At 39.3% G+C, this 19,383-nt stretch overlaps 1 protein-coding gene across 1 annotated transcript in view; it reads left to right on the plus strand.

Annotated features, from left to right (window-relative positions):
• The window catches only part of LOC138597797 (protein diaphanous homolog 1), a 98,525-nt gene that overhangs the window by 11,226 nt on the left and 67,916 nt on the right, over positions 1 to 19,383 (plus strand). Inside the window, exons 2-11 of the mRNA XM_069669318.1 lie at positions 12,737 to 12,763; positions 13,543 to 13,707; positions 14,800 to 14,901; positions 15,560 to 15,690; positions 16,742 to 16,825; positions 16,912 to 16,975; positions 17,525 to 17,664; positions 17,927 to 18,032; positions 18,220 to 18,330; positions 18,542 to 18,660. Coding sequence (XP_069525419.1) covers positions 12,737 to 12,763; positions 13,543 to 13,707; positions 14,800 to 14,901; positions 15,560 to 15,690; positions 16,742 to 16,825; positions 16,912 to 16,975; positions 17,525 to 17,664; positions 17,927 to 18,032; positions 18,220 to 18,330; positions 18,542 to 18,660 — 1,049 coding nt within the window. The remainder of the gene's footprint in view (positions 1 to 12,736; positions 12,764 to 13,542; positions 13,708 to 14,799; positions 14,902 to 15,559; positions 15,691 to 16,741; positions 16,826 to 16,911; positions 16,976 to 17,524; positions 17,665 to 17,926; positions 18,033 to 18,219; positions 18,331 to 18,541; positions 18,661 to 19,383) is intronic.

Consider the following 19,383-nt stretch of genomic DNA (forward strand, 5'->3'; position numbering starts at 1 on the left):
CTTTTACTCTTACATGGAAAAGGTCATAAAGAGTGAGGCCTTTTGTGTCAATCTTTGTAGGTCAGCCAGCGAGTCAGGGACAGAGGGCGGTGTTGTGGAGTATGTCTATATGACCTAGTACTCTCTCTGCCTTCTTTAACAACTACAGTTTGCTTGTAAGCAGCTTGCTGGATAGACAGGCCTGGAGACTGATCCTCAAAGATATGAATGCTCTTGAAGCTGTGTGTCACCTGTGGTGTGTATGGGGGGCTTAGGAAGCATTACAGTGTCAGTCCTCCTCTATGACTCTCCTCAGTCTCCCCTTGACAGATTACAGCTAATCTCAGACTGCTACGTGCATCTCAACACCGTGACTGTCAACAGCACGGGCCTACGTGCTACTCACACAGCTGCATGAATGGAGGACAGGAGTCTATGCCTGTTACTAAGACTGGAGCAAGACGTTAAACCGTTCAAGGTTGTGGAAGAAATCGAGCTGTCAGACACACATGTGCACCCTGCTGCGTCTTGGCGAGGAGTGTAGGAAACTAAGCTTAACCTGAAGTCTGTCATTACTTCACATTATAATTGCTATGTGAGCTGAGGTAGAGCAGAGGCTTGAGATATCCGTGGCGAAGTAACATTCACATGGAAGTTACAGACAATTTAAATCATTTGAAATGCAAATTAATCCCAAATGAAGCTCAGTAATATTTGAGGTTCTCTCAGTTTTTTTTAATAAAAAAGTTTCTCAACATATCTTTATAACACTTCGTTAATAACCCACTTACAAAATTGTCATGGGGAAATGCTGTGGGGCATGATAGGCAATACGGATAGAATAAATGAATAGGTTAAACATGTAAAAACAATTGTATTTAATATTGTCATGATAAGGCCTTTCAGTATTGAATTTAATTAATAAAGTATTGAATTTAGTTTGCAAACGTCTTTATGTATTTCTTGTCCTTTTGAAGGATTGATTGAACATCAATAGGTCATAAAAAAGTCAAGTGTGGGGGGCAGATGGGTCTTTAATTGCAACACCTCTCTGTTTTTTCCCTCCCTGAATGCTTCTGCTCTGTTGACACTCGACATCAACTTGCCCTGAAACTCACGCCTTCGATTTCTTTCATCTCTGATATGGTTTTCACAGCAGCAGAGATGCCACTCAGTTAGCAATGTTCACAATGTTTCTGTTGTCTATGTGGGGTAAAGATATTTATAATATCTTTTCCATTCCCCTGCTAGCTGTGACTGTTACTCTGCATTTCAACTAATTATTACAATGAAGAGTCAAACACAACACTCTATCTCTTTTTACTGCAAATCTGCACTGGGATTAGCGACAGTAAAATAGTGTTTTACATCATGATGTTGAACTTGGCATCGGTCCATGGATCACACTGTGTTGAACAGTGGGGAGTGATCTGTACAGAACACAAACCAACTATGATCTGTTGCACCACTAATAATTTGACCAAGTTCTTTGGTACTTTAGGTACTATTGTTGTAAATGAATAGCGATTGTAACGTTCTCCTGAAAATATCAAAGTATCAATACTTGGACAACCCTGTGTACAGGTAGTTAGTTTGTTATTACCCTCTCTTTTACAGACTTTTATTTAGCTTTGAGTTAATGGCTATTAGCTTCTGCCTAAGTTCATATTTAGGTACACAGAAGCAGCCAGAGCAACACCAACACACATGAAGAAAACGTTACTGTGCACTCCTCCTCAGATCTGTCCAGTTATTTTTTAGACAGTTCTCATCAGTTACAGTTGTTCTGATGGTGGGCCATAGGAACAAACATGCCTCTGTCTCTGTTGATGGAGAAGAAGCAGTCATCAGTAGGAGCAGTCAATGATGCATGCATATCAGCTGAGTCCTTCTGTGCTAGTACAGTGAACTGAGTATGTGAGGGCATGAGGGAGGTAATGAGAATTTGTGTGTGGGTGACATTTACGGTTATTGTGTTAATATGGAGGTGAAAGTGGGAGCTTTGTATAGGCCTATGTGCGCGAGGGATGTTTCTGCAAAGCGTGCTGAAGGATGCTCCACTGCTTGTTAGTGAACAATGTGTGTAGGTGAAAGAGTTAAACTGTGCTGTTGCCGCCTCATTAGGCTACATCTACGACTCTAGTCTTCAGGATACAACCGCTACTTAAATAACTCTGAAGGCCTTGCACGCCAGCATAATTTTTTTAATCAGTACTGAAATGACTCTACGTAGTTCAAAGTAAGCTGTGGTCTGTGAAGCGTGCATTGAGGCAAAACAGCTTGCAGAGGTAGTTTGTTTGAAGGGGTCACATCATCAGGCTGGATGACAGCGTTTGCAATGAGCAAATTAAGTACTAGTAGAGCTCAAGCAGAAATGTCACTCTCAGTAAAAGATGGTTATGGCATATCTGCATTAAATTTTACAAAGTCTAATAATCTTGATATTTGTACCACTGTTGACTCATGTAGATACGCTGCAGATAAAGCAACTAAAAGGAGTTTTCCTTTTGCTTCAAGCAGCAAAGAAAGTTGCAGCATGCGTTTCAGTTAATGTGCCTCGCTTTGCAGAGACGATCTTCAGAGGTACTATTGCCAATGATGGTACATGGAGATGTAAATGCTTAAAAGTAATAATCTCGAAGATTTTCATGTAAATAAAAGTCACTATCTATCGCCGAATGAGGTAACACAATGGTGATTGAGCCTATAGCCCACTGATGAAAGTCTTTGCATTTGCAGTATATAGTATTATTTTGGGCCGGGTGTCTGTGGCGACATTTGTGGTAAAAAAATCACAAGCAGCGCCCAGTTAGTGACGCATTTTCCATCACCCAGCAGTGGTTGGTCTGCCAGAGAGGGTCTCTGCAAGTGTCGCGAGTAAACAGTAATCTACTGTGGCTGAACAAACCAAGAAAAGATCGATGACTACAGATACAAAAAAGAAGTGTGCTCCAGCAATTACCGGTTATCGCCATAAGGTGCTGCCAAAAAGAACAAAACTGAAAACTTCGAGATTATATCTTTAAACAGTATATTGTTCATCTGAAGAATTTTATGATTTGAATCTGATTGGGCTGCTCCTGGTAAAAAAATCTCATGAATAAAGAAGACTAAGTGTCATTCTGAGACTAGAAACTATTATTGATAATGTGCGAGTCTTCTCAAATGATTATTAAAATAATACTTTCACGGGGCAGCCCTCGATCAGTTCATCTATGTTAATGGAAATTATTCCAGCTCATATTTCATTGTATTTCATAATATTAATTTACATTAGCCTATCTCCGAGCCACTTTCTATTGGTTTGTTTACAGTTTCACACTACTTCAAACAATTTGACCACATAGAAATACGTGCACGACAACTGTCAAAGAACTGCCCACCCCCTCCATGTAATTAAATTGCTGTAAGCGTTGCTGATTTAAATCTACTTCCTTTAACTGTTCCTGTGAAACCCATTGGTAAAATCCTACTACTCCAAATTATAGGCTTAGTCTTAGAATTGTGCTGTTCAATCTCCCTCCCCCTTTGTTCCTTAAAACAGCTTTGTACGGTTGTTGGTGTGTATAATGTCTTCTTTGTCCTTATATTTGGTCTTTTGTGCATTTGTATTTGTTCCACCAATCCCTTGGTTTTCCTACAAGCAGCCAATTTGGGACTTTATTTTGATTACATTTGAATATTTAAAGCTTGTTCTGTCAAGTTCTTGGAAAACAGACAGTGACAGTGACCTCCCTTGTATTTAGTAGAGTTTGGTGGGGGGTGGTTGGGTTTTGTGTCTTCATTAACAACAGTAGACCAAGGACAAGGAGCAGTCATGCAGCTAACATGCCCCACTTGGACTGACATACACCCATAATCTCCCTCACACATAGACAGTACCCTCAGATGCACCTTAAGTCAGTGGGTCAGTGAGGCATGTAGGAGCATTAAAAAGTGTAGCATAGAGACGAGCTGAGGGGAAAGAAATGGAAGATGTCCAATACAGTGTGGAGTAATGGAGAGGAGACATTGACCTCAGACATTGACAGACATCACCGCCAGACAGCCTTGGTAATATTCCTGTTTTGGGGATTATTCATTCTTCCTCTTGTCTCTTTTTGTCAGTATTTGAGTTTCCCCTTGACACATGAAAGGTTAGTTCAAACTTCCACACAATCTATGATGGGCTATTCTAAAACAATCTTCCCCTGCTTTTTTGTTACAAGGCTAATATGAGCATTTGTGATAAATCAAAAAATGTCCCTTTTTTCCCCAAGATATTTGGTTAACGGAATTGAAAGTAAAAGTTTGACTTGGTCCTAATCCATAAAGCCTTAGAAAGCAAACTGTTTCGTGTGTGTGCAACACGTTGGGGTTGTTGGTAATTTCCTGCTTGGGCTAAATCCAAAGGAAACTTGTCAACTGCCTGTGGGTGTGCCGACCCAAGTGCTGCTGCTTCCTCTTGTGTGAGCTCATACGTACACTAAGTAGCCATGGCAACCTGGTAAGCAATAATAACTCGGTGTGGTTACAACATGACGCATGCATACACCCCCCTCACAAACAAGAAGTCCAACATTTTACTGTATCTCCAAACTTTGTTTTTCTCTAACTTCATGTCCAGAGGTTTCCAAATATACAATATACGTCTCTCATCAAAACATACACAGTGAGAATAATATGAATACACCCACACTTCCATTACCCAACATCTCCACCCTGTTTTCCCTCACTGCCATACTCATCACACCCCTATCCCTGACCTCTTCTCCTCTCCCCCACCCAACTCTGTCTCCCATGCTCTCATGCTGTATCAAAATTCAGAAATGTGGCAAACCCAATACCACATTACAAATAAGAGAACACAGGCAGAAATATGAGTGCAGTAACCCCTCATTCATCTAACAGACAGGTCATTTGTTTTCTCTCCATTCCTAAAAATATCCTGAAAACTCACAAGACAAACGTGAATACAGTGGTAGACTATCGCTTCATGTGTTATGCATTTAATAAAGGTTTTAGTAAAATCTATATTTATTAAGATTCATAATTAAATGTGTTTCTATCAAATTGAAACTTTTTGACTTTTTTGCATTTTCTCTGTACAAAGGTTTCCGGCAAATCCTCTTATGTCTAAGTGTACATGGTTAGACCAAAGAAAGACCAAGTGAAACAGCAGTCAAGGGCGGCACATAATCATAACCTTTAAAATGTGGTCAGTTACAGGCGGGGCTGGACAGTAGTTCTTACTCTCTAGTACCAGATAAGTGAAACATCCTGACCAAACCATAATATAAAAATCCTGCTAACTTTAAGGTCTCCAGTCCATTCATTTTAAAACTGTTGATTACAAAGGCCCTCTCCAAGAGCTTCACTGCTTAGAGCATAATGTACCATCAGATGGCTATAATCATATTTTGATAAGAAAATTTGATGGTTGATCTCAATTCAGTGTGCTGGCATCGCAATGCATTTTAGAATTTAGAGGTAAAGGGCCTCATGTAATACTCCTGTAAGTTGATACTACAAAACTGTGCTTTAAAGGGATTTAGTTTAGAGAGTACTGTGCATTAAGTATTGTACGATGTGGTCTTTCTGAAGTAAAGCCTAATTAAGTAAGTTGCTAGGGATGCCATGGTGGGGAAATTTCCCCACTGCTTAATAAACTGGGGACAGCACCAGTGTTACCGATTACACCGGACATAAAAAAAACCAAAAAACTAATTGATGGCGCTCAATACCTGTAGAGCTCTTGCTGTGATCTTCCACCAAATAGGCACTTTTGCCTTCGAAACTAAATTCTCTACCATCGTTTTGTCTTTTGCCTATTCTCTCATCACATTAAAATTGACAATGTTCGGACATCTGCTGCTACTGTCTGTGCTGTGAATCTGCGCTGCTGCTGCGATGGAGCAGATAGTGTAGTTTCTAATTGTATTAAGAATACACACAGTTATTTTATTTGCTCAGCTTGGGAGCTGTGCTGATACATGAAAATGAAATCTATTGGTTTTATTTCATACGCCCAAAAAACCGTGTAACACTAGTAACACTGACTACCGTGGCAAGCGTAGTTAAGCTTAATGTATAGAGCACTTTTTAAACACAAAAGCAATCACTGACCTCCCCCACACTGATTCATTGAAAACTGGGGCCTGTTTCCCCGCATTATTCTGTGATATGGAACTTAATCAGTTTTGGTTTGTGATGATCAACATAGATATATTTGTGCACATAAAGATACTGATGTTCTGGCAGTCTCCTGGGTGCTCTAGAAACAGGGGAAATTGTTAAGCTTTAATAAAAAACCCTGACACATGGGTGCTCTCATGAGGAAGATAATACAGGATACAAGACTGACAGAATTAAGTACTATTCACTTAATTTGTCAATGTAGCCCTAAGACAAATACAATATGTGTCAAGTCCGTATCACATTTGCATAAAGTGTCGGAGAAATCAGATTTTCCCTGTAGTGGTGCCCGATCATTCCCCTAGTGTACATTAATTTTGAATGACACTGTGGGGGCTTCACTTATTCACCTGTTGAAGTCTAAACTCTGCTTTCCGCCTGTATGCAGTTACTAAGTTTTCTTTTTTACTCTAATTTACATAATCTTTCTCCTCACTCTCAGGACCCAATACTTTTAATATGTATGCACAGATACGCACACAGAGAAAAATCAGCTCCAGCTTGTGACTGGCTCATTATGTCACTGTCAGAAGCCACATCTGCTTCTGCTGATTTTGCATTCTCGTCAGCTGCATGCTGTAAGAGACAGACCGCCACACAGAGAGACCTTTACCTGTCCTACTTATTTTTGCTACTTTCTTCAATTCTGTGCAATTACGCTCTGTTTGGTACACTTGTATGTTCTGTGTGTGTGTCAGTGCATGTGTGTGGTTTGTCTAAAGGGCCCTGCAGATTGAGCGTAGCAGGGTCTATGTCCTGCATAGAAAATTACTAAGCAGCAATCAGTGCTTCACTCTTGATTTTTACATTGTGTAAATATCCATCTAAAACCGTGCAGTTTGATGTTTTTTCAGTTAACCCTTTACATATTAGCCCTTATTAGAATATAGTTACACATAACTTATAGTATGAACATGCATCTCACAACTTAAGCAATTACGTTTTGGGAAACTCACTGCTTAGCTGCTGGTTTTTGTTAAGAAAAATAAAGGAAAACTTACCATTCAGTTAAATAAAGCAAACAGTCCCAGTCCCATTTTGATGCCAAAATAGCCCCTGTGATAGGTGCTGCCATCTTGTGATGGTGACGTCATATGGAGCCAGAGACTGCGCAGTAGAGATCGGCGAGTGAAGCGGCCGTAGCCACTTCTGTTAACCCAAACACATTAATTTACCGAAAAACGGCAAGGATCCCGCACACCGGCATGTTTAACAGCAGAATAGCTTCTCTGTGTTGGTCTGAGGTTAACGTTCACAGGTATGGAAACTTCAATGACTGTAGTGATTGTTTTAGTTAAGTTTCCACTCGCGGATTGTCCTCCGCTCTGCTCACCCGGAACTGATTGGCTGCAGGAGCCGACTTTGTCAAAAGAGCTGTCAATCATCATTTTGACAGCATCAACTTGTCAGAAAAATGAACACAATGAACTACCTATAATGACATAAACCATGTTTGAGAAAGAATGAGCCAGTCAGCAGGGGGCGCCCGAAATGTTTTGGCTTCAGTTTCAGGGAGCTGTCATGTCGTCCATCTTTTTATACAGTCTATGGATGAAACACCTTTTCTATTAGGCAATCAGATTACTGTATCATAAAGTACCTCTGGGCACTTCACCCTAACAGAAAAAACACTCCTGAACACAGGTGGAGGGAGTTTTATTAATTAGAAAACTTTTATGCATTTGCTCTCAAAAATGTCACCAAGAATAAAAAAAAATCCCATCACATTTTCCAAGATCCTATCTCCTCAGATTGTATGTTTGTCCAACCAATAGTCCATTGTTGGCAGTTTTGCTTGAAAGGTTGGACAAAATTGAGAAAACTGTCTGTAACTTTCACTGTAACAAAATGGTAGTATGTATTTAAAACTGAACATAAGTGATACAGCCTACAGGCTGTGTGCTATGACCTATTTTCCCCACTCATCATTCACCAGTATGTTGGTATGCTGCCTCACAGGATACTCAGTTCTTTTTGACAATTTCGATAATATCACTTTGTCATGCTAAGTTGCTGTAGCAGGCACGCCCATGCTGCATGCATGGGCGTGCCTGCTACAGCAACACATGTTCACGTTTGTATTATACTTCTATAGATAGTAGCATGCACAAATAAGGCTCTGGAATAAATCTAAATTAATACATGATCATACATGTACTTATTTTACAATTCAATGCAATGATTCCAAGCAGAGTGTCATTCAAAGCTCACAATTAGACAATAAAGCTTGTTTATTTAAAATAAATGTTGTTTGATGTAAGCTTAACATTGGAAAACAATTAACTGTGCTAAACAACATTATGGGACTCTTAATTTTGCAATGATTGCCATATTCTCATTAAAGACCCCCGCCAGTGAAAATCAAGTGTTTAACTTTGTAAACATCTTTATGTGGTGTTCTTCATTTGCTACAAGACATATCAGGGATAACACAAGCAGTCATCTCCATGGCTGGGCCGGTCTGCTTTTAAACTGCAGTGTACCAAGGACAGGCTGAATAACACGTTTTCAGATCGGCAGAGACATCACAAAACTAAGGAGGCAATCCCGTTCATGGACGGGGTGACGCTATGCATATCACTATGTGCAACCTATAGCAACCACTTCGACGGTTGCCACTAAGCGATGGCAGGGACGTGTTTTGTTTTCGGCTGTAATTTTACGAAAGGAGAAATGTAGTGCATAGTGGGCGGGGACTATGATAATATTCCTGTATTGATTCGGGAATTTATAATAAGGGAGAAGGAGGAGATGCCTTGGGAGGATTTTTACAAGGTAATTAAACTTATTTTTGCAGAAAAAACATATCAGAGCATTTTCTATGTCTTAAAACATGACTGGAGCTGGTCTTTAATATTGTGGTATTAAATTCAGCTATATCTCCCATCTGTGAATAACACGTCAGTACTTGGATCAAAGTGGGCATTGGCTCATCTGTCTAATGGAGTCCTTGGTACTCAGAGCAGTCCTGAAAGTTGTTCTGAAGCAGCTCATTGTTGCTTTAATGGTTCGTCTCAGACAGAAAGACAGTTCTGTAAGGCCTATTAGACCCCCTCACAGACAGTCCTGGCTCACACTCTGAGGCTTACTTTGTCTATGAGTGCATTTTTTCTTTACTTTACTTGTGGGATAAAAAGCAGAACTTTACACTCAAGGTTTGTGAAATTCAAGCATGCTTTTTGTCTCTTCCTCTTCTCTCTCTATCACTGATGCCTTCTTCCTGACACTCATATTTAGTTTTCCGTGCGATTACCCAGAATTCACTGTGCCTACTGTCAGCGCTTTATTTCCGTTCTGTGGGCAGGATAGCACCACAACATTTGTGTCTGTTTTCTGCCCCTGTGCTTGTGTGTGTGTGTGCATGGGTTGAGGGTCTGTTATTAATGGCAGCTGTGTAAGCGGAAACATCTCTTGTTGACTGCTCTCCCCATGGTCACAGTGCTTTCTTTTAAACCCCTTTTCTACCTGCTACAGAAAAAGGCCTATTAACCTGTCCAGCTGTGACACATGCAGTAAAGGGACAGCCCACCTTATTGTAGGCGTACAGAAAATCCTTGAAAAGGGCACAGGAAGTCTTACTTACTACACTTAGATGTTTACAAAATCTAGTATATGTTTGAGGCTATAGTTTGGCAAAGCTAACTCTTTACATCGTACATCTAAAGACAGCTGTAATGGAGTTTTAGCTTTACTCTGGGTAGAGTGTTTCTGATATCAGCTCAGTGAAAATCAACTGGTTCCAGGTTAATTAACTTCAGACAATGACGAACAACAATGGTGTGGTGCTAGCAGTTTGTCAAAGTGTTCGCACTACTGTCAGAAGGGGTTCTCAGAATCAGCCAAAGTCCAGGTATTTGAAGCGGTATGGGGAATAACGCTAAAACAAAGAACCAGCTTTGCTATAAGTTTCCCCTGTTCCTTGCCAAGTGAAAGCAGCAGGCCTGGTGACTAAGACAATGAAACAAAATGGAAAGTAATTAGAACAAAAGTGGATCGCACTATAGTGTTTATTCATTTATTTTCAGTTTCCATTTCTAAAGGAAAAATTCATACCTAATACCGTTACCCGTCTGACACTATCCCTCTTTAATATGTTCTAATCAAAGGCATTGAAGAGGCTGTGTTTTTGGCATTGTTTCTTTAAAGTGACCTAACCTACCTTTTCTCTTTAAGCCTAATCACGTATTTAATATTTGATGTGGTGTACTTTTCTGCATGAAAAAGCCTTTAGAGCCTTTACATTGTCTTGTCAGACTTGTCTGACTGGTGAATATGCGATTGGTGAATCCCCGAGGACTTTACAAGACTTTAATTTAGAGCTCGGAGGCAATGAAGGAGTGGAAGATTGAGGGGTAATGAAAAAGAGACAAATCCACTGTCAAAGGCAAAAATAAGCAGAACTTTTGCTATAATTTCAAACAAGAGAATAGGAAGTCCAAGGTAGAAAAGATGTACTAGGCTTGAAAAGATGTTTCTCTCATTGTTAGTCCATACATTTTACTAGTAAGATGAACCACAAGGAAGAGCACAATTTTATTTGTGAAAGGTTTTCCCCTGCATGTGCCAGTGTCTAAAAAAAGTGTGCAGTTGTGGTTCTGTCAGTGGTTGTTTACATATACAATATGATATCGACAGCCTCCTGCTTATACGAACCTTTTGCAACCTTTCTTTGACAATAAAATGATATTAATTTATTTGTGGATGAATGTGGTGTGTAATACTTAATCTAAATACATTGACTGAATCTAAACTAACTGGCTAAACTAACAAGTGACTATGGTGTGTCATAGAGGCTGCATTTAGAACGTAGTAGCCGATACATGACGCAAAGAAGCTGAAAATGAGCAAAAAAACTTTTTTTAGATACTTCTGAGTCGGGCTGGGCGATATGGTCAGAATCCTATATCACGATATATCATGCTCTCTGGTAATTTAACAAATAATTAGTCGACATGAAATAAGCACATGGTAAAGCCCTATTTTTGGATAATCCTGTGTGCATTAAATACTTGACAAATAAAACGTGCTGAGTTTCTGTTTTTCACTTGGGATGAGTCTTTTCCTGCACGTTAATGTCCATGTTAATAAACAGCGCTTCCCTCTATGGTTCGCTCCAGGTTCACCCCCACGTGCAGGCATTAGAACTTTAAGCGTTGTCAAAATGACGTTAAAATTGCCTTAAAGCAGTTCAGCCGCTGGTTTTGTGACATGACGATCGAGACGATATAGAAAAACATACAGTAGACATCTTTATATTGTTTTAATGATATATATTGTCATATTACCCAGCCCTACACCTAAGCTTAATCCAAAAGGCATCTGGACTTGGTTAAAGTTCTTGAAGAGGTTTCACCTCTCATCCGAAAGGCTTCTTCAGCTCTAAACTTTTTTTAAGATACTTTTTCATGTTTTTATTTACATAGTTTTTTTTTTTTTTAGAAAGACAACGTGTAAATAATTTTTTTTTTAAAGTATTTGTCTGTGCTACAGTTGCTTTATAGGCATGTATTTCCTGTTTTCCCTTCAGTTTCACTGATATTTTGAGAATGCTGAATACTCTGAGACTTGTCTTTATGCTAACCTAAACATCAAGAGGCGACTGACACTGTACTCCAGCTTTAGCTAAAAACAGGAGAAAGGGGCACATCTGTTAATAGCGCTGCATTAGTCGGTGTTCCTTAAATAAGAGCACCTAAAGAAGACCCTGTTCTGTGTGGAATACAGTGACCCTTTGACCCGTAGACCCCTGCAGCAGAGAGCACCCCAAATGTTACATGCTATTAGATGTCAGAACACCAAGGTAGGGGGGTTATGGCAAGACTGATCCTTCCCATGACTTGGGGGTTGTTGACACAGCAAAGCATTTGTCTGTCTACATGTAAAATAGTGTGTCTTTAAATTTGAATTGTAGGCAAATTTCTAAACAGGAACAAAATGTCGACATCTTCCCGCTGTAACAAGTCTTGTTTTTCACGTTTTTCACTTCTTCTCTGTGATATTCAGTTTGGATTTGAGACATTATGATGTTGCATGTGTACTCTAAAGATCTTATCAGGGCATGTGTTGGTCCTGTCTGAAAGTGAATCTGCTGTCAAATGAGTTTCTGCACATTGCACATTGCACATTATTGGACATAGCCTGACACCTTGTGGCCAAGACATGCATGTGCATCTCTAATATGATGCTGTCACTACCTTCCCCAGTAGGTGCATTAACTTCCCTCTCCCTTGGACTGTTCTTTGTGTTGACTAAATATTACTTCCTTTCAGCTGTGTGGAAAACCTCAACGTAGACTTTTAATGTTCGAGTTCTCTGTAGTATAAATTTAGATACTAATGTGTTGCTGTTGAATTTAGTTAATTTCTAGTGTTTCCCTCTGTTCTGCTATGAATCACTCATGAAATCTGAAGAGTTTTCATGATCCGTTTCCTGTCTGAAATGATTCCTGTGTAATTGATCCTTTCTCCTTCTCTCCCTCCACCTGCCTCCTTTCTTGTCACTGTTTCCCCCTGTCATCTGCTTCATGTGTCCCACCCCCTCTGCACCATTATTTCCCTTTCATTCATTCATTCACCCTTTACAGAAACTCAAACGGCTGATCCCTGACGAGGTAGGTTTCGCTTGCCACCATCACCTGCGTGCTTGACTTGTCCATCTGCCACTGAGGTGTTTGATAAACAAACTCACCATCATGCCTTTAAGGCCATGTCACCGTGTGTCCTAAAAACCTAATACACCATAACACAAGTGTTTATATGTATGTTTGTGCTGCACTTATGTTGGATGTGCATGCTCTGAAGATGCGCTCTGACCGTGTGAAATGCTTTGCACACTGTGACGCCTTGCAAAAAGGAGGATGCCAGATTCACACATATTGACAGTTTATTATTCATGAATCATCACTGGGGTTCACTGTGTCAATATGTGTTGATGTTGCATGTATCCAAAGTTTTCCAGTGTTTTTCATTTAGCTATAAATGAGAAACACTTTGAGAACATGTTGGCAGTTTATCACACAAAGTCATTAAAACCAGAGGGAAGGAAATCCCCCATTGTTTGTTGAAATTGGGTCTCGTGTTCTGCGCCTGCCAGTGTTTACTGCATGTCGACTTTGTGTGGCAATGTTTGTCTGCAAAACCTCTAATCCCTAATCATCGTCTCACATTGTTAAAAGTTTCTACTGTTGTAGAAAATGTAATATCCCAAAACTTAATGAGAAACAGCCCTTGGGTGTGTTATAATTGTTAATTTATTTGGAATTGCTGTTAGGGAAGGAAACTGTGAGCTGATTAGGGGTTGCTGTCTGTTTTGTGGTCTTACATTGTTAGTTGCACTTTTTTCTCTCTGAACTCTTTAATCTGACATGTGTCATGTTGTGTGCTTTTCCAGTTGGAGCGTTTCACCAGCATGAGGATGAAAAAGGATAAGGAGAAGCCCGGCAATATGCAGGGTCAGAGACACTCCTCTGCTGCCAGCTATGAGATCAGTGCTCAGGGTGCGATGCTGCACGATCACCCCGATGAGTACGTCCTGGAGCTCTTCGAACAGATGATGGTAAGAAAGACAGTAAAAGTGTAAAAAACATGATCTATTCCTTTTTAACAGCTGTGAAAATCTTGTGCTTTGTATATTCCACTCACAGTACTTATTTATTCACTGATTAAAGGCCCTGTTTTCATGTAGGATTACCCCAAAATATGTTTAAAGATGAAGAAAAATATTAGTTATAAAAGAGGAAATATACTTTCTGTGTTTGCTCCATATAGATTTTCTTTGACATAAAATGTAAATTACTACCTTGCAGCACAAAGGACAAAGACAAATATACCACAGTGTTTGAATTATTGGAAGTGTTGTGTGTAATGTAGCATTATCATAATAAATCTGCTCTAGTGCTGTCAAAATTGGCCAAAAATGACGTTCGATTATTCCTTCTAAAAAAACACATGGGTTTGAACTATTAGAATATCTCATTTTGCGCCACCACATGTCCACAAGAGGGCACACAAATACAACGAGGGACAAACTTACTAGCAAAGACAGATTAAACATAAACATACATCAACATAGGCTTCCTGTTTGCAAAATAAACAGATAAAATAATTTGGTTACGGTTGAACGGACATTCAGCGCCCCGAGCGAGCTGTGCTGTGACAGGTATATTTATTTAAACATAAACATGTCTTTAAAAAAAATCAACATACCTCTACCTGTCTGTTATGCTGGGGGCGAGAATCTGTCTCTCTCCGGCCGAGATGTCATTACCCACACGCCACCCGGTTGTTGTATTAGCTTGTTTCAGCTAGCCTAAAGCTAATTATTGAAGTATCATAGTATAAAGTGACATCGTGTGCGTTCAAAGATCCGTAACCAAGAGAGTGTGCACAAGGACATACAAGAACATGCTAGAGCTCGCGAGACAGCCGCGGTAGTGCTGATTTTTTGCTCATCGAATATACTTCTAACCCATAATGCAATTCTTCACATTTATAAATACAGTCTTCCATTGTAGTATGTATTTTCAGTTTAATGGTTGCTTGAGTTTACAGATTGTTCATCACGCTCTGTCCTTGTCTCAGAGTACTTCTTGTATAACCCTCCATCATAACTCTTTCTCTTGCCTCTTATCTCCTCCTCCCTCTCCAGGTGGATATGAACCTGAATGAGGAGAAGCAGCGGCCTCTGCGGGCAAAGGACATTATGATCAAGCGAGAGATGGTGTCTCAGTACCTCCACACATCTAAAGCTGTCAGTACTAGAATATTAATCACTAACACGGTCTGCTTAAGAGAGTGCTATTGGTTCTGACTAGTTCATGTTACAAATCTTTTGCCATATTTTTTGCCATATGGTAAACACAGTGTTTGAATACTTTGTGCATCTCTTGTTAAGTTTGAATGAAGCCTTGGACAGTTTTGGACAAATCTGTGTGTTAATGACCAGAGTGTTCCCTAACTTCTGTAAGACTGTTGTTATTATGAATTATACAAATGTATTCACTGGTGAAATGTAGAGTCAATGAAATATAAAAAAATCATTGGTAGGAGCAGCGCCTCTTCTATTAGTTGGGTAAATGATGTTTCAGAGGCAGCAGGTGTAGTATAATTAAATATTGTGCAAGGGAATAGCTCAAAGGACCTACATAACCAAGCACAGATGGCTGCCAGCACAGTTCATTTAACTGTGAAATAATCCAATTACGAGAAAATCCTACCCATAGTACCCTTTAATTTTATAAATCAAAATTTTAAATTAGGCTTGACTGTTGCGCTCGCTGCTCTGCTGCTGTGATTTCATGTGGAAATAATATCAATTATAACCTGTAAGAAGACAAATATAAATGCAGAACACGGGCTGATTTTGTGTTTTTGTGTTCCCACTGTGTATGTTTGCGCTTGTTGATTAGGGCCAAGACCAGAAGGAGAGCTCCAGATCAGCCATGATGTACATCCAGGAGCTGAAGTCAGAATACAGAGACACACAGCTGCTGAGCTGCCTGGAGTCTCTGCGAGTCTCCCTCAATAACAACCCTGTCAGGTAATACATGCCTGTACTTGTATACAGATTCATACAGAGCCGGAGAACATAAAACAATGAACAGATAAACACAGGAATGGCTTTAAATGTTTCAAATGACTTTGTGCTAACTTTTTAACAAATTACTTATCTTTAAAAATCACCCTGGAGCGACACAAAGCTCAGGCCCTTTTCTGAACACTTGCATTGTCTACATGTGCAAAGGTGATCCACCTAAGCACTTACTGCTTCTATTAAATCCTGATTGAAAGGAACCTTATTCTCATTCAGTCCATCACAAAGGTAATCTCAGTTTAACTACCTGTGTAATTTCCATCCATTATCTATACCGCTTGTCGTGTTCGGGGGCATGGGGGGTAGCTGAAGCCTTTCCCAGCTGTCTACCTGTGTAAATTGACTTCTGGAATAATTGGCTTGAAAACACGATCATTTAAATGTATCGCACACTCGTCAATTGATTAACTGTGGAATAAATTATTTTTCCTATTCATTTTTAAATTTGCCCTTAATTTACTGAGGTAGAGATATACTTTTACTTTGACAGCATATGGGTATTTGTTGTTGATCATTTCCAAAAGGGTTTTTTATTAAATGCCTTAAATTCAATTAACAAAAGATTATCTTTTTTTTTAATAGGGCCAGTATTGTTGTTTACATCGGGTAATGGATTGTGCTTTTTATGTAAGGTGGGCAAAATGATTAGCTACAGCATTAGCCACATATACAAATTAGGAAGTGTTTATTGGCATATCATTAGACCTAACAACACAGAGAGTTATTATTATTTAAACTTTAATGAAGACTGTTATTATGACTTAAAAGAAAAACAAGAAACACATGAAAACAACCAGGTTTTCAACGAGTGTATATCCCTTTTCTGTAAACTTAAAGACTTATCAAGAAGACAAAAGAAAACAATGAAACTGAAATGGGTAAATGTATATTTTTCATGTTTTTCATGGCTTTGGGAAAAGCCAAAAGGAAATCGTGTTTAGTAAAGTGTGAACTGTCTAAAGCAAACTGTATTTATCGTGTTTTTTGTCACTTTCAGTTGGGTGCAGAACTTTGGAAATGAGGGGCTAGCCCTGCTGCTCAGTCTGCTGCGACGACTTCAGGAGGACAAAGACGAGTACCCGTAAGACACCTAAATTATATGTATATGTAGTATAGACATTTGTACTTTTAAGCATTGTATTTATGATGTCTTTATTCTCTTTCAAGAATGAATGGAGTGAAATGTCAACACGAGATCATTCGCTGTCTAAAAGCCTTTATGAACAACAAGGTAAGACAATTCTGTTTCTTCAGTTGCATGAAAATATGGTATGTTTTTTTGATACAACTGCTCTAAGTATTAGAGTATTTATCATCACATTCAACAATTTTCTCATCACAGAGTATTGATATGGTAGTAACTATGAGAGAAAAAAAACTATGGTACCTTATACCCTGAAGTAATACAGACATTAGTTCAGATTGACTACGATCAGAATTGGAAAATGTAAAACTGAAACATAATTTTGGAACAGAGAAAACTGTGCATCAGGCTGGTCAATACAAATATTCTTCAAAATAAAGTTTAAGTTAATTCGAAAGCATGTATTTACAAATATTTACAAAACAATAGATATGTTTTGGATTTAGTGTAATCAATGTCAATATTAGAACCCTTTAAAAATGTCCATTATCGATGGTACCTGGAACCAGACAGACTCATTCTCCTGTCGTAAACACTAAACTTTAGACCATGAAAGCCCTGTGTTTGCCCTGCTGAAGAAAAGAAACCCTGAAAGACTTTATCTTATTCTGCTCTCTCTCTTTCTCTCTCTTTCAGTATGGCCTGAAATCCATGCTGGAGTCCGTTGAGGGAATTCCTCTGCTGGTCAGAGCCATTAACCCGAAGGTGCCACATATGATGGTGGATGCTGTCAAGCTGCTCTCTGCCATCTCAATTTTGGAACATCCTGAGAACCTGTAAGCTTCTGTAAAATGTGAACACCATGTCATTTAATATATTGAACACACAGAAATGATGAACTGAACAGCCAGTGTTCCCCACGGTTTAAGTCTGGAACAGTAGTGGTATTATACAAAGTTACAGTTTTCAACTGCTCTAGCCTTTGTTTGTAATGACGAGCAATCTAACATTGAGATCAATCTTTTCTTTTTGAGGTGTATTTTAGGATTCAATAACAGTGGTTGAATACAGAAACATAATAACTGTCTGTTTTTGCAGTCATGAGCGTGTTTTGGAGGCCATCACAGAGGAGGCAGAGAAAAGGGACATTGAGAGGTTTCAGCCTCTCCTTACTGGCATGAACAATCACAACATTGCTCTCAAGGTAAACATGCTTAAAGTGGTCTATATGAGTTATATTAATTAATTAATAAACCCCCATGTGTATTTTTGTGTTCCAAATAAGACATACCCCATTGCAGCATTGTAAAGACTTACTCACCTTGTTTTGTGACATCATCTATCCTGTTAGTTAAAATAGTGAAGCTGACTTGATGACTTGTTTTTGACAGGGTGGCTGCATGCAGCTGATCAATGCCTTGATCAGCCGGGGAGAAGAGTTGGATTTCAGGATCCATATTCGTTCTGAACTACTTAGATTGGGACTCAGAGAACAGCTGAAGGTACAAAAATATGTCTTTTGATCTTCTCCTAAAGTGAATATCCAATGACAACAACAACAACAACGTCTCCTTCATTCTCGATGCCTGCGTCTTGCTGACTGGCTGACACAAAATCATATGCTGTAAAAACATTCTCTCACAGTCAATGTTTGTCACACTCTACACCTTGCCTTTTCTTCCCTCCGCCTGCATCCCATCGCTCTCCCTGCAGGAGGTGCGGGTGATAGAAAACGAAGAGCTGAGGGTGCAACTCACGGTGTTTGATGAGCAGGCTGAAGATGACTCTGAGGACCTCAAAGCGCGTCTTGATGACATCCGAATTGAGATGGAATATCCTTCCACTGTGCGAAATTGTCCCTCTGTAGGAGCTGCCAGGTGTTCGTTTTGACCTTGAAAAACTATAAACCTGTTTACTACAATACTTGGCTTACTTGTGGTTTCACCTTTACATCACTTTGAAAGTTAGATGACGGGGAGAATTCATCTTGTAAGAACATGAATGATCAAGATAAACAGTATGTAGTATCAAATTCATTTAAACCTAATTGAAATGAGCCTGTTGTCTGCACAAAGTCAGATTATTCCTTTCTTCATCTTACAAACAGCCTGACTACTTCTTTCCAAGACAGATCCAACATTCATATTTTCATAACTTCTAAGCAGGATGTGCTGATGTCATGCTGTAGATTTGTTGTGACCCTCATCAAATACTTGACTTCAAAAGCCAGAATCTCATTTAAACAGTGGTACAAGTGCGCCTGAAATTAAAGGCTTTATTCTATGCAAATGTATTCTATCTACCCAAATGTCTTAATGATTTTTCCGTTATCTGACAAAGATACATATTTTAAGGGAATGATGCAGAGGACGCTGTTTTATCTTTATGGCAAAACATGCCCGGTTTTGACCTAATGTGAAAGCAAAGGTAGATAGATATTGATAAGAATTATAATAAAAGAAAAAGGAAAATCACCTTTACTTTAACTTTTAGAAACACCTTAAAAAGGACTTCCACCCACTGCTGTAGTTCTTGCTGCTTTTGCCATGCAGTTA

The sequence above is a fragment of the Semicossyphus pulcher genome, unplaced genomic scaffold, assembly GCF_022749685.1.
Source record: "Semicossyphus pulcher isolate SPU_LCO1_2020_fin unplaced genomic scaffold, fSemPul1.0.p SCAF_2, whole genome shotgun sequence".
NCBI classification, from domain to species: domain Eukaryota; kingdom Metazoa; phylum Chordata; class Actinopteri; order Labriformes; family Labridae; genus Semicossyphus; species Semicossyphus pulcher.